Source organism: Paroedura picta, chromosome 1 (genome assembly GCF_049243985.1).
Source record: "Paroedura picta isolate Pp20150507F chromosome 1, Ppicta_v3.0, whole genome shotgun sequence".
NCBI classification, from domain to species: Eukaryota; Metazoa; Chordata; class Lepidosauria; order Squamata; family Gekkonidae; genus Paroedura; species Paroedura picta.
The window spans coordinates 11,485,507-11,501,940 of NC_135369.1; the positions used below are offsets into that span (position 1 = coordinate 11,485,507).

At 49.3% G+C, this 16,434-nt stretch overlaps 1 protein-coding gene across 1 annotated transcript in view; it reads right to left on the reverse strand.

Annotated features, from left to right (window-relative positions):
- The window catches only part of NUP210L (nucleoporin 210 like), a 73,638-nt gene that overhangs the window by 18,419 nt on the left and 38,785 nt on the right, over window positions 1-16,434 (reverse strand). The window contains exons 22-30 of the mRNA XM_077321444.1: window positions 16,142-16,269; window positions 13,827-13,959; window positions 13,166-13,228; window positions 11,289-11,468; window positions 10,250-10,330; window positions 8,624-8,755; window positions 7,529-7,687; window positions 5,944-6,035; window positions 2,693-2,867 (exon numbers count right to left, since the gene is read on the reverse strand). Coding sequence (XP_077177559.1) covers window positions 2,693-2,867; window positions 5,944-6,035; window positions 7,529-7,687; window positions 8,624-8,755; window positions 10,250-10,330; window positions 11,289-11,468; window positions 13,166-13,228; window positions 13,827-13,959; window positions 16,142-16,269 — 1,143 coding nt within the window. The remainder of the gene's footprint in view (window positions 1-2,692; window positions 2,868-5,943; window positions 6,036-7,528; window positions 7,688-8,623; window positions 8,756-10,249; window positions 10,331-11,288; window positions 11,469-13,165; window positions 13,229-13,826; window positions 13,960-16,141; window positions 16,270-16,434) is intronic.

Sequence of the window (16,434 nt, forward strand, 5' to 3'; positions counted from 1 at the left end):
ACCCACTATGAAGCAATTCATTCCGCCCCCCCCCCCTTTGGAGGTTTGAAAGGAGCAAAGTTTTAACTCTTGGGTTTTAGAAGTTTTGTTTTCCTTTTCCTTTGGGAAGAGAAAATGCAGGAAGGCCGGGGGGAGGGGGCTATCAGTTCGACTGCTTTCCAGACTTACCTCAACCCACTCTCGTACAAATGCTAACAGGACAAGACAATGGCATGTTCAAGCTTCCCCAACCCCTCCAAGAAGGGAACAGAAATCTGGAGAATACTAAAGAGACTTCAGGAAGGTCATTTTTTTATTATTGAAAGAACCCAAGCATTTGGGGATATAGCACACCAACTGTGTAAATTACCAAAAAGCCCGCCAACTGTGATGGATTGCTTTAGCAGTCATTGTGACTGGGTCTGGCGAACCCTATTATCCCTGTCAGATGTGTTCTGACGGGTACGCCCACCACCTCTTCTACGGTTTTGCTGCAACTGAGGAGAGGAGGAATGTTCAGCCTGGAGAAAAGGAGGTTGAGAGGGGACATGATAGCCCTCTTTAATTATTTGAAAGGTTGTCACTTGGAGGAGGGCAGGATGCTGTTTCCGTTGGCTGCAGAGGAGAGGATGTGCAGTAATGGGTTTCAACTACAAGTACAACGCTATAGGCTAGATATCAGGAAAACAAAATTTCACAGTCAGAGTAGTTCAGCAGTGGAATAGGCTGCCTAAGGAGGTGGTGAGCTCCCCCTCACTGGAAGTCTTCAAGCAAAGGTTGGATACACACTTTTCTTAGATGCTTTAGGATGCTTAGGGCTGATCCTGCGTTGAGCAGGGGGTTGGACTAGATGGCCTCTATGGCCCCTTCCAACTCTATGATTCTAGGATTCTATGAATTCCTGTGGTGTACTCTAATTGCCTAAAAGGCCTGAATGAGCGAGAACAATAAAAAGGGCGACCCCAACATTTGGGTTTCGATTGACCAGATGAGGAAGCCCCTATCCCCAAAGATCTTGCTTGTAAGCGATACTTTCTCATTTTCTCGAGAACCTCCTCTGTCTTCCAACTAAAAAGGTCCTCTCCTTCAACACAGAGGCAAGGCTTCAAAATGTGGAAGGGAAGCTGGGTGTTCTGACTCTCCCAGCACGCAATTCCTCACAATGGTCTGGTGGTGGCAGCAGGTTACCCGAGAGAGACAGAAAAGCGTCTCCAGGTGTTGGGAAAATCTTTACGGGCGGGGGGGGGGGGGATGGGCCTGCAGGCCAGAGGAGGCCCCTCCTACCACCCCCACCAAATCCGCTACTTTGAATGAAGGGGCCTCACCCCTGGGATCTTGATTCCTAGACAGGAACATGTGGGAGAAGACGGTCCTTCAGCTATCCTATCCCAAGCCAGGCAGGGCTTTAAACGCAAAAGGCAACACCTTGAATGGGGGCTCAAGGCCATATGGGCAGCCAGTGTAATAACAAAGAATCTAAGGTCACATGTTCCTGGTGGCTGGCCTCACCCAGCAGTCTGAGCCACAGCATTCAGCAGCAGTTGCTGGCCTTCCTTTCCCTCACCCACCATCCCATGTTCCTATCTGTCCTGCAGCCCCATCAACCGTGACCAAGATTTACTCACTCAATTCATAGAATCATAGAGTTGGAAGGGGCCATACAGGCCATCTAGTCCAACCCCCTGCTCAACGCAGGATCAGCCCTAAGCATCCTAAAGCATCCAAGAAAAGTGTGTCTCCAACCTTTGCTTGAAGACTGCCAGTGAGGGGGAGCTCACCACCTCTTTAGGCAGCCTATTCCACTGCTGAACTACTCTGACTGTGACATTTTTTCCTGATATCTAGCCTGTATCGTTGTACTTGAAGTTTAAACCCATTACTGCGTGTCCTCTGCTCTGCAGCCAGCAGAAACAGCATTCTGCCCTCCTCCAAGTGACAACCTTTCAAATACTTAAAGAGGGCTATCATGTCCCCTCTCAACCTCCTTTTCTCCAGGCTGAACATTCCCAAGTCCCTCAACCTATCTTCATAGGGCTTGGTCCCTTGGCCCCAGATCATCCTCGTCGCTCTCCTCTGTACCCTTTCAATTTTATCGATGTCCTTCTTGAAGTGAGGCCTCCAGAACTGCACACAGTACTCCAGGTGTGGTCTGACCAGTGCCGTATACAATGGGACTATGACATCTTGTGACTTTGATGTGATGCCCCTGTTGATACAGCCCAAAATGGCATTCGCCTTTTTTACCGCTGCATCACACTGCCTGCTCATGTTTAGTTTACAATCCACAAGTACCCCAAGGTCTCGTTCACACATAGTACTACCTAGAAGCGTATCCCCCATCCAGTAGGCATGCCTTTCATTTTTCTGACCCAGATGCAGAACTTTACACTTATCTTTATTAAATTGCATCTTGTTCTCATTGGCCCATTTTTCCATTGTGTTCAGATCTCGTTGAACTCTGTCTCTATCTTCCGGAGTATTTGCCAATCCTCCCAATTTGGTGTCAATTACCCCTGCCCTTCTCCCAAACAGCTCACGTCCTTGTCTTCTTCTCCGCGTTATCCTCCCAACGACCTTGTGAGGTAGGTTAACCAGAGAGGGTATGACTAGCCCAAGGCCACCCAGTAACCTTCTGTGGCAGAGTGGGGATTTGAATCAGGCTCTCCGACACTTTCCCCATGTGACTATTGATCCACACACATAGTGTCCTTACCCGCACTCCGGTGATGACAGTCTGGTTGACCCCAAAAGGCTCCAAGGAGGTCAGCTCCAACACAGCCGTCCCTGTGACGGCTCCCGCCTTGAGGAGGCCGTGCCTGTCCTCCTCGATGACGGAGGAGTTGGGGTAGCACTGGAGGAGCTGGGAGGTCACGAAGGCCGCCCCGTCCCTGAAGCAAGGAAAGAAGGAAGTGTGAGTGTGTGTCCCCTCCCTGCTATGAACTGGGGCAGATGGGGCGGCACACTTGGTGGCCCTTGTTGGGGAGGTAAGTCAAGGGACGCAGGAAGTCCTGGGACCTTTCCCAACTCAAAGAAGCAGATCAAGGTGGGTCTGTCTGTAGCGGCAGGAAAAAAAACTAGCAAAATTTGCGGAAGGGGATGAGCTTTTGTGAGCCGCTGCTCAGCTCGTCAGATTCCGTGGCTCACGGAAGCTCCTCCCCTGCCACAAATTTTGTTAGGTGCTTTACGGTGCTACTGGACGTTGGCTCTTTTCTACTGCTACGCTCAAGGTATGGAGTGTCTCCATGCTTTTAGTCAGTTATATATTTTGGTTTCGGAACAAACCAGCATATCGTCCAATCAGGAGGCAGGGCTGTTTATCGAGCGGCCCCTGTGAGGAGGAAGAGCTGAGATGGTTTGATTTATTTTTTCCTGAAATCAGTGTACCCTGCCTCTCCTCTTTGCTCAACTTGGCACAGAAATGATCATTGAAGCATCAGAGACGACACATTGTGAAATGGTGCTGGCAGAACGGATGGAGCACGCCAGGAAGCAGACGACTCCTGTGAAACAGATGACTCCTGTGAAAAAGCTAGCCAGTTGGAATTACAAAGAAAATCTTTGGAAAATGGAGGGGGATAAACACGGCAGTGGATTGGCAGCTGTTCAAATGGCTCTCTTAACCTATCCAGGATGAAGTGAATTTGTAACTGAATCTCCTAAAGCAGCTTAATGGGGGCCAGATATGAACTGAGGCTGGGGGGACTGAGCCATCAGGGGCCAAACGCAGAGTACTTTAGAACTTACATACGCAAATGTCTTTGGCTGAAGTAGGATAATGGTTTATGGTGTCACTAGAAGGTTGCACCTAAAGAGACAGAATAAAATCAGAGTCCAGCAGCACCTTTAAGACCAGCAAAGATTTATTCAAGGCGTGAGCTTTCGAGTGCAAGCACTCTTCGTCAGACCTTGCTTGCACTCGAAAGCTCACGCCTTGAATATATCTTTGTGGGTCTTAAAGGTGCTCCTGGACTCTGATTTTATTGAGCTACTTCAGACCAACAGGGCTACCCATTTGAATCTAAAGAGACAGAGATCTCTAAAAGCCGAATGGCTAAACACTTAACCCTGCCCCTTGAAGCAGGAAAGGCTAAATGACAGGGGGGGGGGGAGAGAGATTAATTATCTGGATACACAGAGGAGATTCTCTTACTCTTCCATCTTGTTCTTTTCTCTGGATCATGACATGAAAAAAGGGAAGGTTCACAATAGAAAGCCAACAGAAAAACAAGGAACCTATCCAAGCAGCCGGCTCAAGGTTGACTCAGCCTTCCATCCTTCCGAGGTCGGTAAAATGAGTACCCAGCTTGCTGATGGAGGGTAAACGGTAATGACTGGGGAAGGCACTGGTAAACCACCCCGTATTGAGTCTGCCATGAAAACACTAGAGGGCGTCACCCCAAGGGTCAGACATGACTCAGTGCTTGCACAGGGGATACCTTTACCTTTACCTTTATATATTCATAGAATCATAGAGTTGGAAGGGACCTCCTGGGTCATCTAGTCCAACCCCCTGCACTCTACAGGACACTCACATCCCAGTCGCTCATCTACTGTCACCTGCCACGCCCTTGAACCTTCACAGAATTAGCCTCTCCAGCCTCTGTTTAAAAATCTCCAAAGATGGAGAACCCACCACCTCCCGAGGAAGCCTGTTCCACTGAGAAACCGCTCTGTCAGGAACTTCTTCCGGATGTTTAGATGGAATGTTTCCGTTGGCTCCAGAGGAAAGGACATGCAGTAATGGGTTTAAACTACAAGTACAACGATATAGGCTAGATATCAGGAAAAAGTTTTTCACAGTCAGAGTAGTTCAGCAGTGGAATAGGCTGCCTAAGGAGGTGGTGAGCTCCCCCTCACTGGCAGTCTTCAAGCAAAGGTTGGAGACACACTTTTCTTGGATGCTTTAGGATGCTTAGGGCTGATCCTGCGTTGAGCAGGGGGTTGGACTAGATGGCCTGTATGGCCCCTTCCAACTCTATGATTCTATGTATCGGGGAATGTTTTCTATGCAAATCAGTGCAATCAGTGCAATCATGTTCTTATGTCCAGACATAAATATAAATGTTTTCATGCATATAAAAACTGTATTAAAATTGAATATATATATATTGTTAGAACAATAATATTTCCTTGGATAGGTTCCTTGTTTTTCTGTCGCTTTTCGGTGGGTCAGCATAAGCCATTAAGATAGGTCAGACAGTTGGGGAAATGTTTTCACCTTTTCTTTGTATCCTTGCTCAACCTGAATGCTCGAACAGACTACGTGTATTCTTTTGGTTCTTTTATAAAACACTGTTATATTTTGAATGCTTGAAGCTTTATCTCCGGCTATACCCCACGCCTACGGCCTTGCTATGTGGAGTGAGGGAATGGAGTGGGACAGAGGGTATGCTTGGTATCCTTACAGCAGGGGTAGTCAAACTGCGGCCCTGCAGATGTCCATGGACTACAATTCCCATGAGCCCCTGCCAGCGAATGCTGGCAGGGGCTCATGGGAATTGTAGTCCACGGACATCTGCAGGGCCGCAGTTTGACTACCCCTGCCCTAGAGTGTAATAGCTTGGAATTGTGACACTGTGATAGATTGCCCCTGTGCTAGGTTGTCGGAATGAGGTGGGAAAGCGTAGAGTGCTAGATGTGTAACACCGTCCGAGTCCCTGTTGGCAGCAGCTGTTACTTAGTTTGTTTTTGGCAACCCAGGGGTTGTCAGGGAAAGGAGCACAATTGTTGCATGCACACTCTAGTTAGCCACAGGACCTTCCCTGACTTCTTGGGGAGCAAAATAGAGACACAGGGAAGGCTTACAAGTCTGTTCCTTCACATCAGTAGTAACCGACTAGAGGGACTCTTTACAGCAAACTGGCTTCTTTGTCCAGCAGCATCTTTCTTGGGGGAGGGATGCCCTTGCTCTTTCTGATCTTTGCCCTCCTCCCTCCCCTCTCCCACCTCTATCCACCCCAGTACCTGTTAGAGAGCAGTCTGAGCTGTGAGTTCATGGACATCAGGATTTGTTCTGTGGGGCACTCAGGGGAGAGGAGCCGAAGCTTGTCAAACACCTGTAAGGACACAGGGAAGAGTAGGGACCCCCCCCATTAACTTCTTAGCCTTTTTCAACCTTTTGACCATGGAGGAACCTCTGAAATATCTTTCAGGCTTTGAGGAACCCCGGAAGTGGGCACAGAGAAGCAGGGGCAGAACTAAGATGCGGGAGCTAGCCAGTCAGTCAAGATGTCTATCAATGGCTATTAGCCATGACGGTTGTGGGGAATCTCCACATTCAGAGACACTAAGGGCAATTCCGCACAACGGGCAATTTCGCTAAGTCTGAGCCAAATTGAAAAGAGCTGGTAGCAAAAGCGGCAGGTCTCGGCAACGCACACAGCTGGTTCAATCGAAAAAAAGGCTCTCCCACTAGCGCTGCTCTCCTAATGCACAAGTTTCCGGTCTCGCCGAAATCACAACAAAGGAGGCGATTTTTTTCCGCGCTTCCTCCCTCCCCTTGCCGTCAATCAAAGAGAGCAGCCAACTAACTGTTGTGTTCGTGTTTCCCTTTAAAAACTGTTTTTTAAAAACATGAAAACACCAGTAGCAACGCATATTCGTTCATTTGATGTATCAGAAAGAAATTTTTCACTGACTTAGGAGCTGGTGCTTACTCGTTTAAATGCTCTGAAAGTAAACTCCCCACCATTGCTATTTCTGGCTGAAATTACAGGCAGTGTCAAACAGGAGGCTGTATTGTGCTCGGAAACTTTACGGACAATTGCTTGTGGAGGGATTTCAGCCAAAGAAGCATCGCCTATTTGTTGCTTTGGCCGGTTTAAGGGGGAAAAAATGGCGATCACGATGCTGGAAGCTCGGGTGCAAGAGATTAGGGAGGGACATGCTTGCTATCGCTGTATTGAGAATGCAGATGTCTTTTTCGGATGTGTTGCAGGTTGTTCTCAAGAGTCTAGCGGTTTTTTTAGGCTACAACAAAGCGATTTTTGCAGGATAGTTGCAGGAGTGTTGCAGATTGTGTACGACGTCATGAGTAATGAACAATAAATAGCGTTACACAATGGTAACACTTCGGCAACATTAGCGCTGTGCGGAATGGACCCAAATCTCTAAATCCCAGTGCCAAAAGCCAACATGAGGGGAAGGCCTTGGCTTCTATGCCTTGTTGTAGGCTGTCCAGAGGAACTAATTGGCCACTGTGTGAGAGAGGATGCTGGACTAGGTGGACCTCTGGTCTGATCTAGCAGTGCTCTTTTTATGCTTTGATGGAATGAAAATCAGTGCAATCATGATCTTATGTCCAGACATAAAATCACTGTTAAAAACTCAGGTGGGAGGCTGGCTCAAAAGTTGCGGAGCCTGGTCCTGTCTTCTGAAAAGTGGGCCGAGTGTGGCCAAATCACAGTGCTAGAACAACATAGGGATTTAATTTCCCGCTCAGCAGCAATAGTCACTCGTCCTAATCTCCTTCACTGGGTTGTAATGATGATAAAACCTTGGACAGAACAGACTATGGCTATGATGAATTAACAGACCTGTGGGCCCTTACCAGGACTTGCACTTCATCTGAGAGCTCGGCCAGGTTCCCTTCGAACTGCCCGGTGTTTGCATGCAGAGTCTGCACCATCACTTTGATGCTTGTTCTCCCTGCAGTCCTTGTGTGCACAACCATCGCAAAGTTGCTTTCTGGGCCCAGCTTCAAGGAAACCTGGCAGAGAAGGGGAAATCTTCAAGCAAAGGTTGGATACACACTTTTCTTGGATGCTTTAGGATGCTCTGGGCTGATCCTGCGTTGAGCAGGGGGTTGGACTAGATTGCCTGTGTGGCCCCTTCCAACTTTATGGTTGTATGATTCTATGATTGAGGCTGCTGACCCTTTTGTCCTGTTTCTGATTGTTTAAGAAAGCACCCCCCACCCCCCACCTGACTTTTTCCTGCCTGGTTTGTATTCAGTGAGATTGTGATGTTTACCTTCCTGCCTGTAAAAGGCAGTCGCACAGGATTCCTTTTAGGCTCGCTACCTGGAAAACTGGGGAAAAGTTACATCGAAAGGAGTGCTCCCCTGAAACATCCTTCAGGCTTTGAGAAGCCCCAGAAGTGACACAATCGTGCAGAATACGGTCAGGAAGCAGAGCTGTGGACACACCCACCCCTTCCTACCTCCTCCACGCCCATCATTGGCCGTTTTGGGGGGTTCAATGTGACCATATATGGTCATTACACCAAAAAAAAGTTTGACGAATTTAAATAATATGTACAAAATTAACCCCCACCTATTCGGGAAACCCTTCCAGGGCCGTCAAGAAACCCTGGTTGAGAAAGCCTGATCTGAGCACTGCACCACACTGGCTCCCCGGTTTTAGGCCGGGTTTATACCCACAGAGAGATGCAGTTCAGCTTCACATTCAACTGGAAAGATTTCACCACAGAGCTCCCAGTGTCTCGTCTAATCAGGCCTTGAGTGTAAAACACCTGGACAGAAGCAAGTTACATTCTGTCCAGAAAAGCCACTCCTGACCTGGGGTTGAGTCCAGGTTTTGCAGCCCCAAATTTAATCATCAGTCCTCAGCAGCTTCACGCCGAAGCTTCCCTCTAAACCTTCTTTTGTTGAAGCTAGGATGTTCCGCCAGGGACGGCTCAGTACCTCGGAGTGTCTGGGGAGAAGGTCCAGGACATCGCGTTTGTTCATAGCCCAGTGGAACAGCAGCCCTGGGTTGGCGTTCCCGAAGGAGAATGGCGTCAACGTACTTGTCAGTCCCACGACGTACACTGGCATCTGTAAAGGGAAGTTTCCCTCAAGTTCTTGTGGTATCAGCATTCGGGGGCTTAGTCCTCGGTGCAGTTGGGGGAGAGGTGCATGTGCTAAGTGCCATCAAGTTGCTTCTGACATGGCGACTCTATGAATTGATGGCCTCCAATACATCCCATCCCTAACTGTCTTACGTGGGTCTGGCTAAGTGAGGGCTGCGGCATCCTTGATTGAGTCTGTCCATCATCATCTGTAGGGTCTTCCTCTTTCACTGCTGCTATTAACTTTTCCTAGCATTGCTGTCTTTCCCAGTGAGTCTTGCCTTCTCAGTGTCACCGGAGGGCAGGAGGGATGCCCTGTGTTGGGGCGGGAACCTCGGCAGGGGCTGATGCCAGAGGGAAGGTGAGCACCATCCACAATCTGAGCAGTTTCTGGGACCTTTATCAGTGGCTGGAACTGGATGACCCAACAAAGCCTGATCTCGTTGGATCTTGGATGGGAGGACTCCAAAGAAGCCCACAGCGTCAGGCGATGGCAAACCACCTCTAAAGGTCTCCAGCCTTGAAACATCCCATGACGGGTCACCATAAGCTGGCTGTGACTTGACCGTTTTGCCATGACCTGGATGGCCCAAACTAGCCCCATCTTTCTGGATTTCGAAAGCTAAGCAGGGTCAGCCCCGATTAATACGTGGGTGGGTGACCTCCAGGGTTGCTGTGCAATGGCAAACCACCTCTGTTCAACTCTTGCTTTGAAAACCCTATGGCAGGAGTGGCCAAACTGTGGCTATCCAGATGTCCATGGACTACAGTTACCATGAGCCCCTGCCAACATGCAGCCAGCAGGGGCTCATGGTCATTGGAGTCCATGGATATCTGGAGAACCGCAGTTTGGTCATCCCCTATGGGGTCACTGGAAGTTGGCTGTGACTAGATGGCACTTCTCCACACATACGTGCATCAGTGGCTAGTCACCAGAGATTTCTCAGGATGTTGAGAAATTAGACTGGGCTGAAGGCGAGGGTGGCTTGAGTCAGATGTTACGTAAGATAGTGATCCCCAATCTGTGGGCCGCAGACCACATGTCGACTAATTCGACTAATTGGAGGTGGGCCGCTAAGGACCCCTTCTCCCCCCCGCTGGCTCTTTACTTCACCCCCCCCGGCTCTTTACTTCACCCCCCCCCCCGGCCCTTCACAACACACTTCGGGTGTCCTTGTCTCCCATCACTCCCAGATGGGACTGTCTCGTTGCAGAGAAACAAGCTCAGGGTTCCCATTGATTTGTCATTGTCATGAGCTAAAATTTCCATGAAAATAAAATGTTCCTTATGTTCATTGTTGTGGCGTGTCTGTATCTTATTTTGAAGGGATGTTTAAACATGACCATAGCGATCAGAGAGCGTCAGGGCAGTGGTTGAGAGTAAACTACCCCCCCCCCCACCGGGCCTCAGTAAAATTGTCAAGCATTGAGTGGTCCCCGGGGATAAAAAGGTCAGGGACCACTGATGTAAGAGACTCACCTCGGTGCCTGTGACAAGCCTCGTGGCAGGGGCGTAAATTCTTATTGCTCTCAGCTGAACCACTTCTAGTTCTACTTGATCCTGTGGAGGCAAAGCAAAGGCACCACAACTGGAGCAAAAGGCATGAGCAGCAGGAGGGAAGGACCCTGCCTCTTGTAAATTGCCCTGGATGATGGACAGCCCCCACTAGAGAGTCAACTGCCCCTTCCAATCATGTTTGCTGCAGATGAAACATTTAAATCACCCGAAATCAAAATGGAAATTGCATTTCAGTGGAGACAGCAGGGATTGAATTGACCTGGGATTGGAATAAAAGCTCCGTGCAGATTCAGCCTAGGTCAGCCTTTCTCCACTTTTTTACCACTGAGAATCCTCTGAGACATTCCTGAGGCTTCGGAAAACCCCCAGAAGTGGCATGTTGGGAAGTTGGGAAGCCGAGCTGTGTGCACGCCCACCTGGGGCCCTTCCTTTTCCTACCCCTCTAGGCCCATCACCCAACAAATGTTTAACAAATTTTAAAATGTATTTCAAAAATTATTTAACTCCAATCCATTTGGGAAACCCTTCCAGGGCCCTCAAAAAGCCCCAGGGTTTCATGAAGAAAACTGAGAAAGCCTGCAGGACTTGGTCATTTCCGGAGGGTGGCTGTGCTGATGTGCAGCAGAAGAGCAAGGCTGGAGTCCGGTAGAACCCTGGCGACCAACACGATTTCCAGGGCAGGAGCTTTCAAGAGTCAACAAAGGCACGTGGAGACACATGTTTCTGCAGGTCTCTCCTGTAGAGACAATGCCTTCAGATTCCCACGGACAGGATCCCGGGCAAGTTGGCCATTTGCGACAGGGAAACGAATCCTGAAAATTAGGCTTCTCTCTCTTCCTTTGACCGCAACCTCAATGTGAACAGGATCCGCTTGAATAAATGCAGGTTCACCTTTTTTACAATACATTCTCTGGGAAGTTTTATTTACCACAATCAGTACCCCACTTATATCACTGGGCAAAACTCTGCTACGGTAACCAACGGCCCCAACAGAAAGTACCTGGGAGAAGACGATGACTTTCCCCGTGTCTTCGTTCACGGCCCGAATGGTCCCCTGTATGGTGGCGGTGCCGACGGCGCTGGCGGTGACCTGGCCGAGTCCGTTCACCGAGGCCACCGTCTGGTTACTGATCGAGAAGTGAATGAGGGACTGGGGCTGTGGGCCGCCTTCGGACATCACCTGCCGTGGGATGCAAATGCACAGACCGGAAGCTTAATGTGGGTTGATTTAGTTTTAGCGTTTCTGTATCGCCTCTTCTGAGTCCCGCTCAAAGTGGCTCACAGTTAAAAATACAAGTTGTGGAGCAAGCCGAGTAACAACCCGTAAAACAGAAGCAGACCGATAAAGCCTCTCATGTAAAGCCTGGATAATGTGCCTGAAAGAAAGCAATGCAGGTGCCAGGCGGGCCTTGAGGAGAAAAAGGGTACCACAGGCAAGGTGGTATACAGAGAATATTTATTTATTTATTATGGACCAGATGACCCAAGAGGTCCCTTCCAATTCTATGATTATTCTATTATTCAATTTGTATACTGCCACTCCCACATGGTGGCTAGTGGTGGGTAATATCTTCAGTGCCCTACAACAAAATCCCTGTAAAACAATCATAACTGGATAAAACCCTCCCTTGGCGGTGATAAAATAGACTCCTTCCCTTGGCTCTACAGGCTTCTTGGCTAATGCCTCAGGGGGACAGCAACTGGGGTGGCCCGATGACCTGGCTGGCTCAGGAAGGGGCCCGGATCTTAACCATCCTGGCTTCAACCGAAGTCCTGGCAGAAGAGCTGTGTTTTACAGGCCCTGTGGAACGGGGAAAGTTCCGTTGGGGCCCTCAGCTCTCCCAGGAGCTCATTCCACCAGGTTGGGGCCAGGACCAAAAAGGTCCTGGCCCTGGCCGAAGCCAGGTGAAGCTCCCTTAGGCCAGAAATCTCCAATAGATAGATTCACACCTGTAGAGCGGAGTGCCCTGTGGGGAACATAAGGAGACAGCTGTCCTGCAGATGTGTGGGGCCCAGACTGCAAATGCCCTGTTCCTAAGTGCCAGCCACCTCACCCGCACAGAGAGCAGGGCTTGAGGGTAGATCTTCACTGCTGGGCTGGATAATAAGGGAGTTCTGGGCCTTAAAGGTAAGAACCGACAGTTTGAATTGTGCTCAGGAATGAGACAGGTAACTACTCTGGACCTTTCAGTGCAGGGGTGATAACAATCCCTGTAACCCCGACAGCAGTCGGGATCCTGCATTTTCGAAGACACAAAGCATCCCAGGAAAGGACATCTTCACAGACACAAATGGGATGCAAAGGTCACAGTTGACTCTGCTAGGGAGGGGTTCCTGGACACGTTTCCCTTTGCCAGATGGTAAGCCTAAGCCAGCACTCTGTTTTTTCCAGCCAGGAGTCCCATAAGTCTCTTTGGCACGCCACCTGTGGCTCTTGTGAGCAGTTTCCTAACGTGGCGGCAACCCCATGTTATGTGAAAGTGGCCTAGCCCCTGCTGGTGGGGCTTGTGACTGGCAGCCAGAGGAATGGGTAAGCGATGACCTTCCCAGAAATACAAGCCCCACAACAGGGATGGAAGTCAATGTGACTTATTTGGTTGAGGGCAATTGCAAAAGCTCTCCATGAACCTTTGAATGGGTACCGCTTCTACCAGGATGCTCGTGCTTTTCGATGTTAGGAAGAGAGCGAAAGCAGGCAGCAGGAGCTAGAGCTGGACTCTGAGACTTGGGCCCCTGGTTTTGGCAGCCACTTTGCACAGGCTCCAACCTATGGAGTATTAGAGACAGAGACAGACAGAGAGAGAGCAAGGCCAGGGAGGTGGGAGATAAATTGACAGGCAACAGGCAGTTTTAACCAATCTGGGATTTTAAACTCACCTGCATCATGTTATGCGGAATGAGGGTCATTTTCTTTGGGATGAGTCTGAAGGGTGGGAAGACCTGCCAGGGACAGAAGAAGCAAAGTGTGTGATTCGCGGTGGTCGTGACCGAAGCGAGACAATAACGACAAAACATAAAAGAGGCCCCCCCACTGGAACGTGGTGCCTTTTGATTCAGCAGCACCTTTGAAAAACCAAGGTCAGCTTCCAGCTTTACATGACCCCAGGAAGCCTTCTGGGAGCTTGGTCCTTTCACCCAAAAGTTCTCATAGAATCATAGAGTTGGAAGGGGCCATACAGGCCATCTAGTCCAACCCCCTGCTCTATGCAGGATCAGCCCTAAGCATCCTAAAGCATCTAAGAAAAGTGTGTATCCAACCTTTGCTTGAAGACTGCCAGTGAGGGGGAGCTCACCACCTCCTTAGGCAGCCTATTCCACTGCTGAACTACTCTGACTGTGAAAAACTTTTTCCTGATATCTAGCCTATATCGTTGTACTTGAAGTTTAAACCCATTACTGCGTGTCCTCTCCTCTGCAGAGGACATCTTTGTTACTTTTACAACATTTCCCCCAAGCTCTTTTTGGACGGCATTTCTGAGTGGGAAAAGCTTTCCGAAGAGGCCACAATGAGCATGCACAGAAAGCTGGGATGCCTCACCTCCACTTTCCGAGGGGCAGATGTGAACTTGGCTCCTGTCTTATCCCAGGCTGTGGCCACCAAAGTTGTCTGTCCCACAGCCACGGCTTTGAGCAAGTAGACTTCAGAATATTCGCCCACTTCCTCCATCAGCCTGCAAGGAAAACACGAGTTGGGTTTTTGAATAGCAAGATTCGATGCTGACAGCATAGTGAAGACCAACCACATTTCCAGGGTGTAAGCTTTCAAGAGTCTAAGCTCCCTTTGTCAGATATCTCTCTGTGTGTTTAGTGAGTCAAGTATTTTGCACTGAGACATCTTTTGCTAACCCTGTCACATTCTTTAAAGATGCTACGGTGTTTGCTGGGAGGAAAGGGGGCATGGGATAGCCTTATCTCAGCAAATCCTGGAAGCAAATCCAGAGTCACTACTTGGAAGGGGAGACCACCAAGGAAGGCTCTGTAGAGGAAGGCCAGGGCCAACCCCCTCTGCTTCTCGCTTGCCTTGGAAGGCGCTTGCTGGGGTTGTTATATGTTGGAAGCTAAGCAGGGTCAGAACTTAGAGGGGAGGCCACCAAGGAAGGCTCTGCAGAGGAAGGCCAGGGCTAACCCCTCTGCTTCTCGCTTGCCTTGGAAGGCGCTTGCTGGGGTTGTTATATGCTGGAAGCTAAGCAGGGTCAGTACTTGGAGGGGAGACCACCAAGGAAGACTCTGCAGAAGAAGGCTGTGGCCAACCCACTCTGCTTCTTGCTTGTCTAAGCCGGGTTGGTACTTGGATGAGGGACCACCAAGGAAGGCTCTGCAGAGGACGTCTACAGCAAACTCTGCCCCCCCTCCCCCCTCCCCGGCCTGGAAAGACTGGGGTCACTGTAAGTCCGCTGCAACATGATGACACTTTACTCACACCCCTCGTGTTTCCTAAAGCTTCTGTTAGTTAGTTGTACACTGTACTTGCGCTTTGTTTACCTTTCACTCACAGTATTAAACAAATCATACTCCCCTCGCTTACTCTAATATCCAGCACCTGCAGGTTTGTAAAAGCCAGTGAAGCTATTTATTGCAAGCTGGGCATGGTGCCACGTTTTTAGACACTGTGCCGGAAAAAAGAAAGAGCCCTTTGGATTGTCTTTGCACCTGCCGCTTTAATCACTGTTGACTGAATTTGTATGTTGAACATGAAGGGATGGCTTCTGACGTATACATTTGCATCGATACTGTAAGCATCTCTGAGTAGATTACTGGCCTTGCATACATAGTGGGTTTTTGTTTTGGTTTTATGTCGCCGGGAGTGACATCACTCAAGGAGGACTGGGGTGGGGGAGACAGGAGACAGTTTAAGGGGGGGGAGAAGGCATGCAGACTCCGCCCCCCTCCCAGGCACAGAAACTAAAAGAGAACTCATGCTTGGGAGGGGAGGAGGGGGAGCAATGCGGATGGCCAGTTCCCAAGCTTGTGACTGAACCCACTAAAGGCAGGCAAGGAAAGGCCAAGGACCCCCTCAGGAGCTCCTAAGGACCGCCAGTTGCGAACCTCTGCCCTGGAAGATGCTTGGAAGCTATTTAAAACTATACTAATTGAAATGAACAGCCAGGAAGTCTCCTGGTCCTGATGGCACCCATCCAACCGTTCTTGATGATGTGAGCCCTAATTGTAGCTGACCATTCAGTTTTTATCCCGGCACTCAGTTGCACTCAGTTTTTATCCCGGACAGGTCCCACCCTAACTCCTCCCCAACAGCCCTTACCCTTTTAGATGTGGTTTAAAGATAAATATAAAGTAAGTGAGCCAGAGTTTCATTTATTTTGTATTCTATTTATTCATTAAATTTATATCCTGCCACTCCCAGTAACTGGCTTGTGGTGGGTAACAATTGATAAAATCCCATTAAAATACCAATAAATCATTCTAAAAACAATTACTTAAGAACGCATGGTGGTAAAAATCTCAGCCCCCCCCCCCCCCCCCGTACCGGTACACAGCTTTATCAGTGCTGTGGCGAGCCCAAGGTCACCAAGCTGGCTGCATGTGGAGGAGTAGGGAAACAAACCCGGCTCGCCAGATGAGAAGCTCGCACTCCTAACCACTACACGAAAGCCTGTGACTCCTGCGTTGGTGGTGTCACTCTGGCTTCTAGTGCCGTTGCTAGGTTTGCAGCTCCCGAGAGCTTGGTCTCCTCTGGCATTCCTTTATTCCGCTAAGAAAAGCGACTGACAGCGAGTCACGATGCGGTTATGTGCTGGCAGAGTTGCAGCACTGCTGTCTGTAGATGGAGCAATGAGTCAATCTCTGCAGAAAAAGGGCAGCGTAGGGGCTAAGAAGCTATCGGGAAGAACTTACGCCATAGTGACAATAGGAGAGGCAGCCTTCAACTGTAGTCGCATGTACATGAAGTATTTACTCTTGAAGGGGTGTCGATGATATCCCAGGACTCTGACGGAGACCAGCACCGATTTACCAACCTCGATCTTGAAAAGGAGAGGGGGGGGGAGGGGGGCCTTAAAAACACACACACTTTTCAGAGTAAAAACTCCATTAGGAAGCAGCGGATCTAAGATTCAGCCACCCAGACACTCAAACTTGCACCAAAGGTCATATTCTTTCTCCTTTTCTTCCCCCATGTCTCTGTGTGC